Source organism: Ogataea haglerorum (genome assembly GCF_019207285.1).
Source record: "Ogataea haglerorum isolate 81-453-3 chromosome Unknown 81-453-3_NODE_2_length_903871_cov_94.662503, whole genome shotgun sequence".
Lineage (NCBI taxonomy): Eukaryota > Fungi > Ascomycota > Pichiomycetes > Pichiales > Pichiaceae > Ogataea > Ogataea haglerorum.
In genome coordinates, this window is record NW_025065152.1 from 1 (window position 1) to 15,421 (window position 15,421).

General features: G+C 44.9%; 9 protein-coding genes across 9 annotated transcripts; 3 read left to right on the top strand and 6 right to left on the bottom strand.

Annotated features, from left to right (window-relative positions):
* Nucleotides 1–487: 487 nt before the first annotated feature.
* KL911_000557 (uncharacterized protein) lies at nt 488–1,288 on the bottom strand (the record flags this gene model as incomplete). The annotated part of the gene is made up of 1 exon (XM_043200824.1): nt 488–1,288. The coding sequence occupies one exon, from the start codon at nt 1,286–1,288 to the stop codon at nt 488–490; it is 801 nt and encodes a 266-aa protein (XP_043056121.1).
* Nucleotides 1,289–1,389: 101 nt separating this feature from the next.
* KL911_000558 (uncharacterized protein) lies at nt 1,390–3,096 on the bottom strand (the record flags this gene model as incomplete). Its single annotated transcript, XM_043200825.1, has 1 exon — nt 1,390–3,096. One exon carries the CDS (start codon nt 3,094–3,096, stop codon nt 1,390–1,392), a length of 1,707 nt encoding a protein of 568 aa, XP_043056122.1.
* A 402-nt stretch (nt 3,097–3,498) lies between these two features.
* On the bottom strand, nt 3,499–4,392 carry KL911_000559 (uncharacterized protein; the record flags this gene model as incomplete). The annotated part of the gene is made up of 1 exon (XM_043200826.1): nt 3,499–4,392. The coding sequence occupies one exon, from the start codon at nt 4,390–4,392 to the stop codon at nt 3,499–3,501; it is 894 nt and encodes a 297-aa protein (XP_043056123.1).
* A 170-nt stretch (nt 4,393–4,562) lies between these two features.
* Nucleotides 4,563–6,128, bottom strand: KL911_000560 (uncharacterized protein; the record flags this gene model as incomplete). The annotated part of the gene is made up of 1 exon (XM_043200828.1): nt 4,563–6,128. One exon carries the CDS (start codon nt 6,126–6,128, stop codon nt 4,563–4,565), a length of 1,566 nt encoding a protein of 521 aa, XP_043056124.1.
* Nucleotides 6,129–6,305: 177 nt separating this feature from the next.
* Nucleotides 6,306–7,640, top strand: KL911_000561 (uncharacterized protein; the record flags this gene model as incomplete). Its single annotated transcript, XM_043200829.1, has 1 exon — nt 6,306–7,640. The coding sequence occupies one exon, from the start codon at nt 6,306–6,308 to the stop codon at nt 7,638–7,640; it is 1,335 nt and encodes a 444-aa protein (XP_043056125.1).
* A 143-nt stretch (nt 7,641–7,783) lies between these two features.
* On the top strand, nt 7,784–8,506 carry KL911_000562 (uncharacterized protein; the record flags this gene model as incomplete). The annotated part of the gene is made up of 1 exon (XM_043200830.1): nt 7,784–8,506. The coding sequence occupies one exon, from the start codon at nt 7,784–7,786 to the stop codon at nt 8,504–8,506; it is 723 nt and encodes a 240-aa protein (XP_043056126.1).
* Nucleotides 8,507–8,521: 15 nt separating this feature from the next.
* Nucleotides 8,522–10,051, bottom strand: KL911_000563 (uncharacterized protein; the record flags this gene model as incomplete). Its single annotated transcript, XM_043200831.1, has 1 exon — nt 8,522–10,051. The coding sequence occupies one exon, from the start codon at nt 10,049–10,051 to the stop codon at nt 8,522–8,524; it is 1,530 nt and encodes a 509-aa protein (XP_043056127.1).
* Nucleotides 10,052–11,925: 1,874 nt separating this feature from the next.
* On the top strand, nt 11,926–13,320 carry KL911_000564 (uncharacterized protein; the record flags this gene model as incomplete). The annotated part of the gene is made up of 1 exon (XM_043200832.1): nt 11,926–13,320. The coding sequence occupies one exon, from the start codon at nt 11,926–11,928 to the stop codon at nt 13,318–13,320; it is 1,395 nt and encodes a 464-aa protein (XP_043056128.1).
* A 42-nt stretch (nt 13,321–13,362) lies between these two features.
* Nucleotides 13,363–15,018, bottom strand: KL911_000565 (uncharacterized protein; the record flags this gene model as incomplete). The annotated part of the gene is made up of 1 exon (XM_043200833.1): nt 13,363–15,018. One exon carries the CDS (start codon nt 15,016–15,018, stop codon nt 13,363–13,365), a length of 1,656 nt encoding a protein of 551 aa, XP_043056129.1.
* Between the last annotated feature and the right edge of the window lie 403 nt (nt 15,019–15,421).

Genomic DNA, 15,421 nt, shown 5'->3' on the forward strand with positions numbered 1-15,421 from the left:
TCTGTCGAAAAGGGAGAGTACATGGTACTTGTCGGAAACAGCTCGGCGTCTCCGCTGTTGAGTGCCAGCTATGAGCTGACCAAGGCGGAATTCTGGACCGGCCTCTAGAGATACATAACTGGGTAGAGGCCACATCTTGGCAGCTTCGTTCTGTATGAAATCTACATCTCCACTCCATCGTAGTTGCTCGCCTACCTCTGGGGAAAGGTTGGATCAGGTAGAAACGCCCTGCTGTGGATATGCCGCCCGCTGCCCCGCCCGGCCGGCCTTCCTGCTCTCCTAGTTCTCCTCCTCCTTCTGTCGTTGCCTACCTACGTGCTAGATACACCTGCCACTCCCCGCGTGGGCGCTCTCTTCCGCACCATCTTGCCTCTGACCGGGCTCGTGTCTAGTAGAACAATGAGAAAAGTTATGACGCAATTGCTCGTTCAACCCTTCAAGGTATATTTCGTACCTCTACTGTACATGTATATGTGCCTTTCACCTCTCATTGACCTCTATACCTATGGTAGCTCCCAGCCTGTGCTGTCGGGAACACCAGCGACTCGGCTACTACCACGTTCTGCCGACGACTACAATTAAACACAACCACTTCCGCAATATCCTTTGCACTCAACGGCTCATATCCCTCATATACCTTCTTGGCTTTCTCCGGGTCTCCACCAAATCGCACAAGCGAGAACTCCGTCTCAACAGCACCGGGATCAATTTCCATCACTCGGATCTTGGTGTTGATCAGCTCCTTCCTGACCGCCTGTGTGAAACTCCGCACAGCAGACTTCGTAGCACAGTAGATGCTCCCGCCAGGATAGCTTTCAATCCCAGCAATCGATCCCAGCTGCACAATGTCACCGGAGTTCTTCTCCTTCATACCACGAATCACCGTCTGAGTCATCTTGATCAGCCCTAGAACATTCGTAGCAAACATCTCTTCCACATCCTCGTCCCTAATACTTCCAGCGTGCTCTATCCCCAACGCCTTTCCAGCATTGTTGACTAGCACGTCGATGTCTTGAAATTCAGACGGAAGAGAGGCAAAAAACTCATCAATATTCGCTCCATCGCTCACATCAAGGGACGCAAGGTGCACCTGGGCCCCACTTTGCCCTAGTTGCTGGCCTAGTTCTGCTAGCCTTCGAACCCTTCTGGCCGCGAGCACTAGCTTGATGTTGCCTCCGGTCGCATCCACAAATTCACGCGCAATAGCCTCGCCAATGCCTGCAGATGCTCCAGTAATGAGGATTGTCTTTCCTTCAAGGTTTTTCTGTGCCTGGGGTCCCAATGACATGTTCTAATTTCATGAATTTTAGGTCCGCAATTTATAAGATGATAAAGACGCACAGTTAATGTGAATTCCACAATCTAAAGCCACAATATTTACGTAATTACTTAGTTCCACCGTGGAGCATTTAAGATAATTCCGTTGATAAGTCCCGCAATGAGACCTGCAACGGGTAGCGTGACAAACCACCCAAGGTAGCACCATAGAACCATTTTCCAATTGCAACCACGAATGTCCATGTTGCACAGACCGACAAAGATCGTTCCACCAACGGCACACTGGGTGGTGGAAACCGGGATTCCAAGTCTTGTAGCCATGACAACAGTACATGCGGCTCCCAACTCAATTGCAAAACCTCTTGACGGTGATTGCAAAATCATCTTATTTCCTAGGTTTGACATAAGCTTGTATGCAAACATCCAGCATCCAAGCACAAGCGATCCAGCAGTGAAACAAAGAACCCAAATTGGCACCTCGCTCTTGCTACCAACCGTGTTTGTTTTCCAAACATTGTAGACAGATGACAGAGGACCTGCAGCATTTGAAATGTCATTGGATCCGTGAGCAAAGGACATAGTGCATGCTGTGAAGGCCTGCAATAAAGAAAACACATGTTCGGTCTTGGTGTCGTAAAACTTTGACTTGCTGTACATATCCTGAACTCCGTGGCCAAGAACCCCAGATGCGTTTGCCTGGTTACTGATAACATCTTGTCTCCAGCCATGACTTATTAGCAACCATAAGAGTTTGATCCAGTGCTTAGGTTGGAGAGCCATGCTTCGCCAAAGCTTTCTTTCTGCTGCTGTCACATAGTCAAAATATCCAATGTCTTCTGGGGTTTGTGGAGATGACTCAATGTTGCTGGACTGAAACTCAACTAGTGGAGAACTGTCGCCAGCATTCTTCTCATCGTCGGTCAAAACGACTGGCGTTTTGTTTCTTCTTCCACGGTAATAGTCGATCACAAGTTCCACGTTATCTGGCTTTGGTGGAATATTCTTCGTTGATTTGAAGTAGTATGTTGGTCCAGCAAGAACGTGATAGAACTTGAGCGTCCAGTCTTCGTGAATCAACTTCCTGGTGAAATATGGGTGGAAGAAAATAAGGTAAAGGATAGTAGCAACTGCACCGACTCCGAAGATTGATCCAACGGTTGCCCCGGTAGATAGGTCGTTCAGCTTTAGGTTTGGTGCTCCCTTCCACACCACGAGCATTGTCAAAATAGAGAAGCATATAAACACAATCACAGGAGCGAATAACAGTGCTTTTGCAATACTGTTTTTCCTTTCGAGGATGCAGTACTTAGTGATCAAAAAGATAATTGCCGAGATAGCACCTGTAATTGCAGGAGCAATAAACCATGAGGCAACGATTTGTGAGAATCCGTCCCAGCCCCATTCCACGTGATCGCTACCATTTGCAGCAATTCCTGCTCCAATCACCGCTCCCACGATTGAATGAGTAGTCGAAACAGGCATACCGATGGATGTTGCAATTGACAACCATATTGAGGATCCAACTAGTGCACATGTCATGGTAAGCATTAGCACCGATGGACTGTTTTCAAATGATTCAACATCAATGATTTTGCTTCTAATAGTGTCTGAGACCCTTGATCCTGCCAAAACAGCCCCCAGGAACTCCATAATAGCGGCAAGGAGCATTGCCTGCCAGTAAGTTAGAGCTCGGGAGGACACGGATGAGGAGAAAGAGTTTGCAACATCGTTTGCACCAATGTTGAATGCGTCTAAGAATGCAAACAGCACAGCGATTGCAAATATGTAATTGAACTCAGGTAAGGCAGCGTCCGTCATGGTGTCCTACTGAACATTTTGGTGGTAATTTATAGTTAGTGATCACCGACTGAGCTGATTTCTTGGCAGCCCACGTTCCTAATTAGCTTTTATTAACTACTGGAGGGGTCAAATCAATATATGTCGTTTTGATCAAGGAAATATGGTTTGACACTCGCGAGAGAGAGCGATTTTACAGCATTGCAGAATCCGAGTCTCGCTTTGAAACATCTCAGCGACTCATTATTAGCGCTGAGACCAACTAACAGTCGAGAACTATAGAGACCATGTGGTTTATTACTGCTTTCTTGGCAAAGTTCGTGGCTGAAGATGCCAAGATTAATTAAAACAGAAAAAGTTTCTGTAATTGCCAACAAAATTGGGTAAACTGGATTACTATTCCAATATTTGATCTTACAAATATTACCAATCTTCCTTGCCGAACTCCAGATCAACATCATAATTGATCTTGTTGAACTTGTGTGGCTTTTCTCTTCCAATGTCTATGAGCTTCTCCAGGTCTTCCTTCTGGAGGTAGACAATCTTCCCGTTCAACTTGATTCTGTGCGGCTTAAACGATTTGGGAACGACAGACACACCCAAGTTGACGTGGTAGCTCAACAGAATTGTACTCGAACTGACCGAATACTTTTTAGCAATTTCTGCAATTGTCTCGTTTTTCAAAATTGGAGCCCCGTCACCGCCAAAAGGAAAGTATGAGGTCATGACAATGCCTTTGGAAGTGCAGAAATCGCAAAGATCGCGACGTGGAAGCAGTGGATGAAGTTCACATTGATTGACTGCCGGAACGTATTTGCACTTTTTGAGCAAGCTTTCCAGTTTCGGAATCGAATAGTTTGAAACTCCAATAGCCTTAGCTTTACCATTCTCCATGCACTTCTCCAATTGTTGATACATGGTGATGTGATCGCTAGACGGATCTCTTGCGACAAAGCCGTCCGCATTGGTTGGCCAGAAGGGCGTTCCATCATCACTGTCGCACTTAAGCGGAATTGGCCAATGCACCAACACCAAGTCAAAATAATCCAGGCCCGAGGCCTTGAGCGACAAATCCAAGCCATCCTCCATGTGTTTATGAAATGTGGGCCAGACTTTTGTGGTGATGAACAATTCATCACGAGTCACTTTTCCTGTGGCAATGGCGTTTCTGACCGCCTCTCCCACCTGATCTTCACATCCATACAAGTAAGCCGTATCGATGTGTCTGTAGCCAGCCTCTAAGATAGCGTATTCGACGCATTCGCGAATCTGAGTTCTATCGTCAGGCGACCAAGTACCGAGCCCAATGGCTGGCATTAGTGCCCCCGTATTTAAGGTCAATAGTACAGTGGTCATAAAAACTAAATTAAAACGAATACTCCTCTCCTCAACTGTTTAAATTTAAAATAATAGTAGTGAGCCAGACCTAACTCTTGCGGTACAAATGTAAAATCTCAATCAGATAGGCTATCCCCCGAGTTCAAAAATCAGTAAACAAATCTGAATTGCTTATTTTCCAGATCTGTCTTATCCTTGAGACCCGCGATTTCTCCTTGAAGCTGCAGATCTTCATCCTCGGCCGGATTTCCGTAAAGCTTGTTCCTTCTTCTATTCTCATAGAAGATGTAAACGCCGAGTACCGCTCCGATCGCGATACAGGCTGCAAAAGTACCGATGATGGTAGCCAGAGCATGTGTGTATCTTGGAGCGTCACTAGATTTGAAGGCGAACGGACCGACAATGTTACCCAAAGCAAAAAAGATCAGGACCAAGGCATTAGTGAAAGATTGCTTGGTATGGCCACTTATCAGTTGTCCCGTCAGGGTCATTGCAAACGGATAGGTTGCTGAACAGGAGTTAATCATCCAGTAAGCAAACACTCTTCCCCACTTATTTGCCCCACCATCCTCGGTAGCGTACACGATAGACAATCCGGTGATTGCAATGCACATCGGAATGATCAGGCCGGCAATTCTAAGGTTCTTGAACTTGCGACCAACAATAACCCACACCCACATTTGACCAGCAGAGAAGAACGACCATGGGAGGTTCACTAGGAGCGTAGTGTACTTGTTGAAATGAAAAGATTGCAGCACAAGCGTATTGAAATTCGTAAGACCACCATTTGGGATCATGGAGAAGAACATATACAAGGTCAACAAATACGTCTTTGGATCCTTTAGAGCATGAAGAATTTGGTAGTTCTTCCAGACAATAGTCTTGATTCCTGTCATGTTCTTCGAGACTCTTTTTGCAGCAACTATCTTTTCTTGCTCGTTCAAGAACTTTGCATTCTGGGGCAAAGCTGGTAAGAAAAAAAAGATCAGTCCTCCTAAAGTGAAGGAACAAATTGCCAGAACAATATAGATATACTTCCATGGCGACAACTTTCCTCCAGCATGTCCCAGACCGTAGGAGACAAGACTGAAAACGACGTACAGCCCCCCTTGTCCAGAGTTGAAACATAAGTATCTCATAGGCTGTTCTGACTTCTTCCACCAGCACCCAACATACTTGATCAATGCAGCGGACACCGGAGTTTCACTAATTCCCAGTAAGAACCTGATAACTAAAATTCCAGCGTAGTTTTTCGCTCCGATATGAGCCAGCATCAAAACACCCCAGGAAAGACAAACTCCTGTAAGAATCTTCGGAACTGAAAACTTATGAACTAGGATATTGGCTGGATACTCTGCCCCCAAGTATCCAAAGTAGAAGATGGAAGACACCCATGAATATTCATTTCCTTTCAACTTGGTATCCTCTCTGAAGTTCATCATGACTGCCCAAGAAAGGGATGCCTTATCCACATAATTGAGACCATACAGTAGAGTCAACAACGGGAGGAATCTCCAGTCAATTTTACGTCTCACGGATCTATCTTCCTCAGTATCGAGATCCTCATCGATATTATCTTTGAGAAGCTCGAATGCTTGATCTTTAATTTCCTGGTCGTCCTGAGGGGATAGTACCGATTGAACGTGAGTAGCGAGGATAGAGACGCCCTTAGAGTCGTCGTATCCTTTTTCAGTTTCTGGTGTCTTTTCAAGCATAAGACCACCTTCCTTCTGATCCGTGGTTATATATAGGTTTGGCGGAAATCTTGATCAGGTCTTATCAACTTTTGCCGCCGTGCACCTCTGCAACCAGGACAGGCAGAATTATGCGTTGGTCGGGAAAGGATTTAGATAAGAGAAAAATACATCACTAATTGATTATCTTCTTTCACTATGACTGACTACCTCCCCGTTCCCAACCCAACAAAGTCGTTCTGGCTAACAGCTGAAGTAGACTTTCATGATCATAGATCAACTGCAGAGCTTCCTCCCGAAGCTGACATCGTGATCGTTGGTTCTGGATATGCAGGTACCACAACCGCACATTTCTTGATGAAAGAGGGATTTGACGGCACCATTGTAATGCTAGAAGCTCGGGATGTCTGTAGCGGAGCTACTGCACGCAATGGTGGACATCTGAAGCCCAGCCTCTACTACTCGCAAAAGTCCTGGACTAAGAAGTTTGGAGAGAAAGGTGCCGCAGAGATCGCTAACTTTGAGTTCGCTCACTTGGCTGCAATGAAAGAGCTTATCGAGAAGGAGAACATTGACTGTGATTTTGTGCTTGGCCGGTCCTGTGACGTTCATTTGACCCCCTCTGCTGTTAATGCTGCTCTGGAAAATTACCAACAGTTTGCAAAAAATCCCTACGTTACCTGCAAACAAGACGTTCAATTACACGTTGGAGAAAACGCAAAAACTATCAGTCACGTTCTGGACTCTGAGGTATGTGTCACTTTCACTGCAGGTCAACTTTGGCCATACAAGCTTGTGACTTCATTGCTTAGAAAATGTATGCAGCAAGGACTCAATCTGCAAACTAATACACCTGTTCTTGAGATTCAAGGGTTCGATAATAAATGGCTAGTGAAAACTACTAGAGGAACGATTTTGGCTCGAAAGCTGGTTATTGCCACTAATGCGTACACCGCTTCGGTGGAACCAAAATTTATGAACAAGATCGTTCCTATCAAGGGCATCTGTAGCCACATCACTCCTAAGGTTCGGCCCTCCCATCTCTCTCATACATATGGTATTAGATATGATGGTGCAGATCAGGACTATCTGATCAACCGTGCGGATGGAACTGTTGTTGTTGGTGGCGCTAAAAAACATATATTCCCTTTCAAGAACGTTTTCTACAACGTCGTCGATGATAGTACTCTGATCTCCGGAACTAAAGAGTATTTTGACAACTATATGAAACTTTTCCACGATTGGAAGTTTATTGACACGGACACCGATCACGTCTGGAGTGGCATTCTTGGTTACACTGACGATTCTTTCCCATATGTTGGTGAGATGCCGCACGAGTCCAACAAGTTCATTATTGCGGGGTTCCATGGTCACGGTATGCCGCGTGTCTTACTATCGGCTAAAGCTTTAGCCGGTAATATCATGGGAAAGAAATTGGAAGTCCCCGAGGCTTTCAAGATTTCTCAGGAGCGAATGACCAGGACGAGAAATGAGATTCTGGCCTCCTTGGGCACTCCAGTGGCTAAGCTCTAAATAGTATCTTATTGGCCGACCTCGTCGCGAAATTCAAATTCGGTTTTTCTCCGACTCTATGATTTCTCGCAGTCCTGTTTTCAGAGCCTTCTTATCTTGCGGTATAAAGCTCATGGAATATCCGAGCTTCACAAACCAAAAAAATGCCAGACATAATCTTTGACATTGTGGGAACCTGTATCTCGTATGAGAAAGTCATTGAAGGCATTGAAGCCCGTATGGGTGAACGGTTCAAAAAATCAGGAATCGATCCTCGGTTGTTTTTCTTTTTCTGGCTAGCAGGCTGTGAGAGAGACTACTCGTACCTGTCGCAGTGCGGACAATACCAGCCATTCCAGAAGGTGTTCAAGAGCACTTTCTATAGATCGTTATTTTTTGCTGGAGTGAAGGACCCAAGATCCTATGCTACGGATGATGATCTAGAGTTCATCTACGGAGAATGGTTCAAGCTAGAAGGACGCCCTGAGCTCAAGCAAATGTTCCAGATGCTTAGAGATAACAACTTCACTATCTGGTGTCTAACCGATGCTTCGCACGATAGAGTTGCCGGATATTTCAAGCGCTCTGGAGTTGAGATGCCGTCCGAGAATTTGATATCTTGCGACTCGATCGGTGCGGGAAAGCCTGAAAAGGAAGTCTACGACTTCATTGCCAAAAAAATTCCTTCGCGTGCTGAGAATGCGTTTTTTGCCGCCGCACATATGTGGGATTCGTGCGCCGCAAAACAGGCCGGTTTTATCACCGCATGGAGCAGTGTCCACGAGTACGACCCTTGTATAGAAATCTTTGGCACTCCGGACATTCTGGCCACAGGTCTTGTGGATCTGGCCGAAAAAGTCATTGCCAAATACAAAAGCATGAAATAGATTACCTAATTATTCTTAGGCTAATGATAAGTACCACCCCATACTTTCAGAAATATCGAACCAATTGACACACTGTGATCCGTCCTTGTTGAGTTCCCATGCCTTGCGGATAAGAATCAAAACAAGCTCAAAATTCTTAACGGGGAATTTAGAAGAAAATGACCGCAATCTGGCTTCCATTTGTTCACGATCCACTGGATCGACGCACGAAATCCCAGCAACCATGAGCGCAAAACACAGGCCAGACTGGACATTGGTATCCATTATCACATCCATACACAGCGTGAGCTCTTGGAGCATTAGCTGGATCTCTGGCAATGCTGGAGGAGTCTTCCGCATCATGTAGCGAAGGTAGATCCTGAGACTTAATTTGTAGATCTCGAACAACGTGAGATGGTCTTCAAGTTCTTTGTCATCCTTCAAAAGCAACAACGAGGGAGTGTGCGGATTGGTATTTTTGATTCGAGTTTCCAGCTCTTCGAAATCTTGCTCCAGCGTCGTCAGAAACTCAAATCTTTTCTGTCTATAGGAACCACGGTCTTTGATGATATTGAGATCCTCTTGCATTTTGTCTAACTTGTTCCTAGTATTGATTATCTGGCCAAGCAAGACAAACATTGGCCGAACGCAGCCTTGCAAAGGGTCACAAACACTACTCGAGTCCATCAACTGCGTAGTGCCAGGAATTATATTTAGTGCCTCGCAGTATTGATCAATAGGGAATAGAGTGCCTTTTTCGTGGCTGGAGCTGCTGAGCACATCATGGTACAGAAAATTGGACAGCAACCATTTAGCCCCCTCTGTGTCACCCAGTAATCCTAGCAGGGTCTTTAGATTGCCGTTGCACTCGTTCAAGATAAATTTATGCAGCCTGCCAAATATATCATACCAGTTTTTGACATCACCGACACAAATTTCTGCAGCGCAAAGAATGAAAAAAAGACACACAAGTTCCAGCTTGTCGGAAATTGTTAACTTATCTGACTTGAGGGTCTTGTCGCATAGATCCACAGCGTTCTGGATATATTTCATCGGAGTTTCCTCCGATTTGGTGCCTGCCAAGAAAAGGCCAGACCAACCTATAAGTCCATTCAGAATGGCTTTGTTATGAACTGCCAGAGGGATGTAGAGGCTTAGAAGATAATTTGTTTCCTGAGGCAGAAGGGAAAGGGTCGCCGAGACATAGTTGATGTAATAATCTAGATATCGGCTCTCAGTATCACTAAGATGACAAATGAATGGCAGCGAGAAGACATTCACTTGTGGTTCATACTTGGCTGGAAGTTTAACATTCGTTCTAAGTGTGTCAATTAGGGTATGCGTGGGCGAAAATCCAGATGTTTTTTCGATAGAACTTACCCGAACCTTGATGGCCTGGGACTTGCGCCGTTTGGTATTCTTGCGTTCTGTACCAGGTTGACGCCACACACACTCAATTCCCAGTTTCTTGCACAGTTTGCAGACTGGCTTAGTCTCGTCGCAGCGTTTTCTGTGGTTAGTTGGCAAAAATTTGCTACCTACTTGCGTCTGCGACATTCTCCGCATCCGCTTCGCGAACGAATCGGACGACCTGTGGAGTTGGTGTCATTCAGAAAAGTCTGGAAGTCGGCCAGAGTCTTGCCGGCAGAGTTTGCTGGCTTTTGGTCCACGAGCGCGAGGTCGTTAACAGTGAAGGCGTTGAACATAAGAAAAAAACTCGCTAACACCGGCCGTTCGTTTTTAAATTCAATTTTTTGTCCTGATAAGATCCGAACGTTTACTAAGTAGGGTTAAATCTTGCGACGCTATTGATAGTCTGGACTCCTTCCTAATCTGGGGCATACGACAAAATGTCTGCACGTGATAGGAAAAATAGGTGTGGCAATCGAGAACTAAACTGTCTGGTGTTAGGTGTATACAGTCTGGAATATCATAGGATGTGACTCGTGGTTTTGGAAGAACGCCGGTTAAATAAGACCATGAACAAACCCTTAGGTCTAATAGCTGGAGCAGACCCATGTTGCAATACTCTTTTTTGATCTTCAATATCACTCAAGTGACATGAATGATACTCTAATTGGGTGTTACGGTTATGTCATTTGCCGAAGCCATACTTTTAGAGCAGGCTTTATTTATATTTGATATTTAACTTTCTAACTTCAATTACCGAGCCATGTCCTTCCTCGAGAAGTTTTGAGACGTGTGTGAGCGTCGTCTCTGTTGGTCACCAACCTGGGAAACTCTTGCATTTACCTTTCCAGAGTGATCCTCGGGTGCATGTCTTTTGGCAAAAGAAAGCTGGTCTGATTAGACCGCTGAAGATGAAGAGCAGGTGTTAGAAATCATGAAAAAGGCCTGCTATAGAGATGTGCAAACTTTGAAACTGCGGGACACTACTCCAATGGCTTTTCGGAGCTTTTAATTGGCAAGTTCCTGAAGAAGGACAACATTGACAGAGGAACTGTTCTGATTTTCACAAAGGGTTATTTTTCAGTGACCGAAAAGTCTGGCGCCAGTGCTACGAATGGTTCAGAAGAAGGTGTCAGTTTTATCAACTGTGTCAGAGCTGGAGAATGGCGATTTCTGATGTCCTTGACAGGACCATTGATAAACTAGGGACCTAGATTGTCTTGCTGCAAAGATACGACAGACTTCCAGCCGACCAAATCATGGAGGTCTTGTGCCATGTTGTCAAGTCTGATAAATATCTATACTTTGAAGTGTTTTCCACGAAGGCATACCAATCTATCCGACTTCATAACATTGCTAAGGAGCACGGCTGGACTAAAGTTGTCCCGATCCAGAGCTACCATTTTTTTCTCTACACAATCGAGGATAACAAAGTGACTGCTTACTGCAGCTAAACAGGTGCTGGCTCATCTGTTGGTCTCCGCTGGAGGGATGTTTTTAACCAGAACGCTGTCAAGACGCACGATAACTGGTGCGTTGCCTAAACTCTCCTTCCTTTCCTTCATTGGTCTTGGTCGGCTGATCGTAATTGGTAAGGAAGTTGTCAAAAGGGTGGAAACTCTTGCTTCCAAGCAAAAAGCGCCCATGGCTACCCTTGTGGCAACATTGGACCCTGGTCGAACGACAAAACTCAAGTTTGGGAATCTGCACACCTGTCATACGCGATGATGCCATGGCTGCTATCAGGCTCAAGCTTTTGAGAAGAAGTGCAATACCCCGAGGAGCCCTATGGTGTGAAAGAACTATCAGCTTTCCACCACTAGGTAGCAAAAAGTTTGGTGTTTGTTGTACAGTTTGAGTGGCCTTGGGATCGTATCTGTTGAACAAAGGAACGTGGGCAATCAATCGTGGCTAAAACGATAATGATCTTCGAATCCCTGCTAAATTAATTTTCCAGTTCTGAGATTGGGCCTCGAAGCACGTGTTTTCTTCGAGTTGCATAAATAGCACACAAAAACTCGCTGTCTTGTATGCTTCTGTTTATTACCCTAGCAGCAATTACTGCTGCCGAGATCGTTCACCATGCGCCTATCGAAAACGAATTCTCGGATTTGGATCAAGTTTTCAACTCCTCAAGAGGCACTAACGACGGGATATACAATTCATCTTATGTCCCAGATAGCAAGTACGGACAATATAATTTTTGCAACATGCCCCATGTAAGGAAGGATACCTACCCACAGGTGGACCAATCGGTCTACAAGTTGCAGTTTGTCGAGGTCATCCATCGCCATCACAAAAGAACACCCTACGCACAGAATTGCTTCCCTGTGGAAAACTTGGTGCTCTACTGTGATGACGCGTTGAACAACTACTACTCCGAATTCAAGACCCCAGATCGGAGTAATAATACCACGAAAATCTCTTGGACCAACTACCAAAATCAGTACAATCCGTTTAGCTTTATCCAGAACGGCTACAATGGCACTTGTCAATTTCCTCAAATCTCCTATGGAGGTTTGGAAGACTCATACCAGCACGGTCTGGACCTATATGGAGTGTATGGCGAGCTGTTGGAATTTCTCCCAGAGTCATATGACCCTAACCAATTAACATTTCGAGTGACCAATAACGTCATCACCTCCCAAGTTGTCAGTGCAGTGGCGAAGGCTATGTATCCTTGCGAGAAAGGCATTGATGTAAAAGTTGAAGGCGATAGCTTTGACGCACTCGAGCCAACTTATTCCTGCGATTTTGCAGATGACGTAGCATCAGAAATCACCTCCTCGAGTGAATGGCAGGAGCATCTGGCTAAGGCTGCAGATCTATACAATGAACTAGACCACATTTCTGGTGTCGATCCAGATTCTGAGGACTGGCATCAGTCTTTCGATCATTATTTCGACAACACTGCATTCAGATTGTGTCATGGGTACGATCTTGCTTGCAACTCCGAGAACTCCTCACTCTGTATGACACAGGACCAGGCGGAACAAATATTTCGTCTGGGTGATTTCGAGTACAACTACCAGTTTCGGATTCATGAAAACTCAACTCTTTATGCGGCAACCAGCTACGGTGCATACTTCAATGAGCTAAAGCACCGTCTTCTTCAGAAAACCGATGGGTCCTCGAGTCTCAAATATTCTCACAACGTAGCCCATGATGGCTCCATTGCACGTATACTTGGATTTCTCCAAATTGATTATCTCAGATGGCCAGGAATGGGATCGGAGATTGTGTTTGAGCTTTACGAAGGACTAAAAGACGGCAAATGGTATCTCAGAACTCTTTACATGGGAAGAGTTCTGACAACAACGGGTCCCCTTGGAGAAATTGACATGATCCCCCTCCGCGACTATGTCGATTACATTGAATCAATGATTGGAAAAGACGCAGAAGTGTTAGTGGATTACTGCAGCTGAAAATGTATCTCTATAATTTCCTAATTTGGCTTTACCGAATTTTTAATCGTCCGTCTCGTCGACACTCAAAATATACTCATAATAGAAAACAATCAAGTGCAGATGAGAGTCCATTGGAATATACTCATTGATTCCATGCTCCTTTGAGTACACGCCTGGCAACAAACCTGGCCTGTATCTGTAGATATGTTTTGTGAGGTTCCAGTAATACTTAGTGTCGGTGTTTCCAGAACCAATTCCCGGAGCAACAACAAGGCCTCTGGAATCTGGAGCCACAACTTCATAGACATGAAGGATAGTTCCTGAAAATATGTTCCAATGGTTTCCCCGAGTGGGCGTCAGGGGAGCAGGCGGAAACGCTTGAACCACTTTAACAAGACAATTCCCGGCTGGCTTGCTAGGCTTGAGCTCTTGATGCCCATCAAGATCAAACGCAAGCCCCAGATTATATTTGTCAACAACTGGCTCAATGGTGGTTATAATTCTCTTCACCACGGTCTCTACTGTCTCCTCCATGGCAATCCGTACGTTGATGGTGAGCTCCACATATTCAGGAAGGGCATTGGCCTTGACTCCTCCGCTTATAATATCAAGGGCTCTTGTTGACTTGACAACAAATCCCTTGCCAAGTTCCACATCTATGTAATTCCTTGCAATCTCATTGGCCTTCTCATCGTGCGCCGCTCTGAGAATACTTTTCTTAACTGATGAATCCATGTCGGGAGAGTGCTCTGCAACGCACACGTATTCCCAGAAAGCAGGATTTTGCTCGGTGAAATATGTTGGAAATTCCGATTTTTCAAGCTCCACAATCATTTCGCCTATAATTCCAATTGAGGTGTGTTTAGGTGGAATTGACGAATGTCCCCCTGGTGTTTCTAAAATGATTTTCAAGTCCATATAGCCTTTCTCTGCCGTTCCCGGAACAGACATTTTGACTCCTTGAATGGTGTCCAGATTAATTCCGCCTTCGTCCAGAACCGCGTACATGGAGTCTTTGCCATATTTCTCCTCGAGCCATTCGGCGTTCTTGTTTCTAGGGCCTCCAACTTCTTCGTCAAAGCCGAAGGAATAGATAACAGTCCTTCTTGGCGAAAATCCATTTATGATCAGCTCTTCTGCAGCTTCCAATAGACCGATCAGCTGGTCTTTGCAGTCGGCAATTCCCCTACCATAAACGTATTCTCCATCGTAGTCCCCACTAAAAGGATCGTGTTCCCATTGACTGAGGGTTATATTTGAAACGGGTACTGTATCCTGGTGAGCCATTAGAACCAAAGGCTTCAAGGATGGGTCGCTTCCCTCCCAAATATAAACTAGTCCATGATAATTGACCTTGTGAAGCGTGGTTTTGTTGTAAAATAGAGGAAATGTCGATCTGAGTAGATGTTCGAACTTTTCAAATTTCGACCAGTACGCGAAATCATCCTCAACAGAAATAGGGTCATCATCATAAACCTCGGTCCTTGTTCTGATCGCAGCCTGCAATTTCATTGCAGAAGCGTTCCTAAACTCTTCGCTGTGCAATATTCTGAGAAGAGTTTGTTTATGCGAATCAAAAGTGGATGGTCGATGTGGTTTTGTCGCAGGGCATTTGACTACAGCCTCAGACTCTTCAGGGAAGCTCCAAAACACTGAAAAAACTATGAACAGACCAACAATAATGGACCAAACTATCCTCGTCTCAAAGAACTGCATGTTATCTTTTTGGTCAACTAATTCTTATCTAGGACCACATCTGTACACCAATTTTTCATTATTACACTATACGTCAACAGATGAACAAACATGAAAAGAATTCGAGGCAACCAGACGGACTTAATCCGGTCCCTGCACAAACATGGAATGTCATTTTAAGTAATGAAATGATTCTTTACTCTGGCAACTCGTCCATCGCTTTCTTCTCCGACATGTGTAATTCCTTAGCCTAATCCTCACGGAAAAAAATATCCGAAAGATTAACCGTGTTCCTGATATCCATTTTACACTCTAGTTCCCCTCAAAGTAACCATCCATATGAGGGCAGAAAGTTTCTACCCCATCCCAAGTATGCAACAACAAGTTGTGAAACCTTTATAATTCTAGCTCTGATGTAGGATAT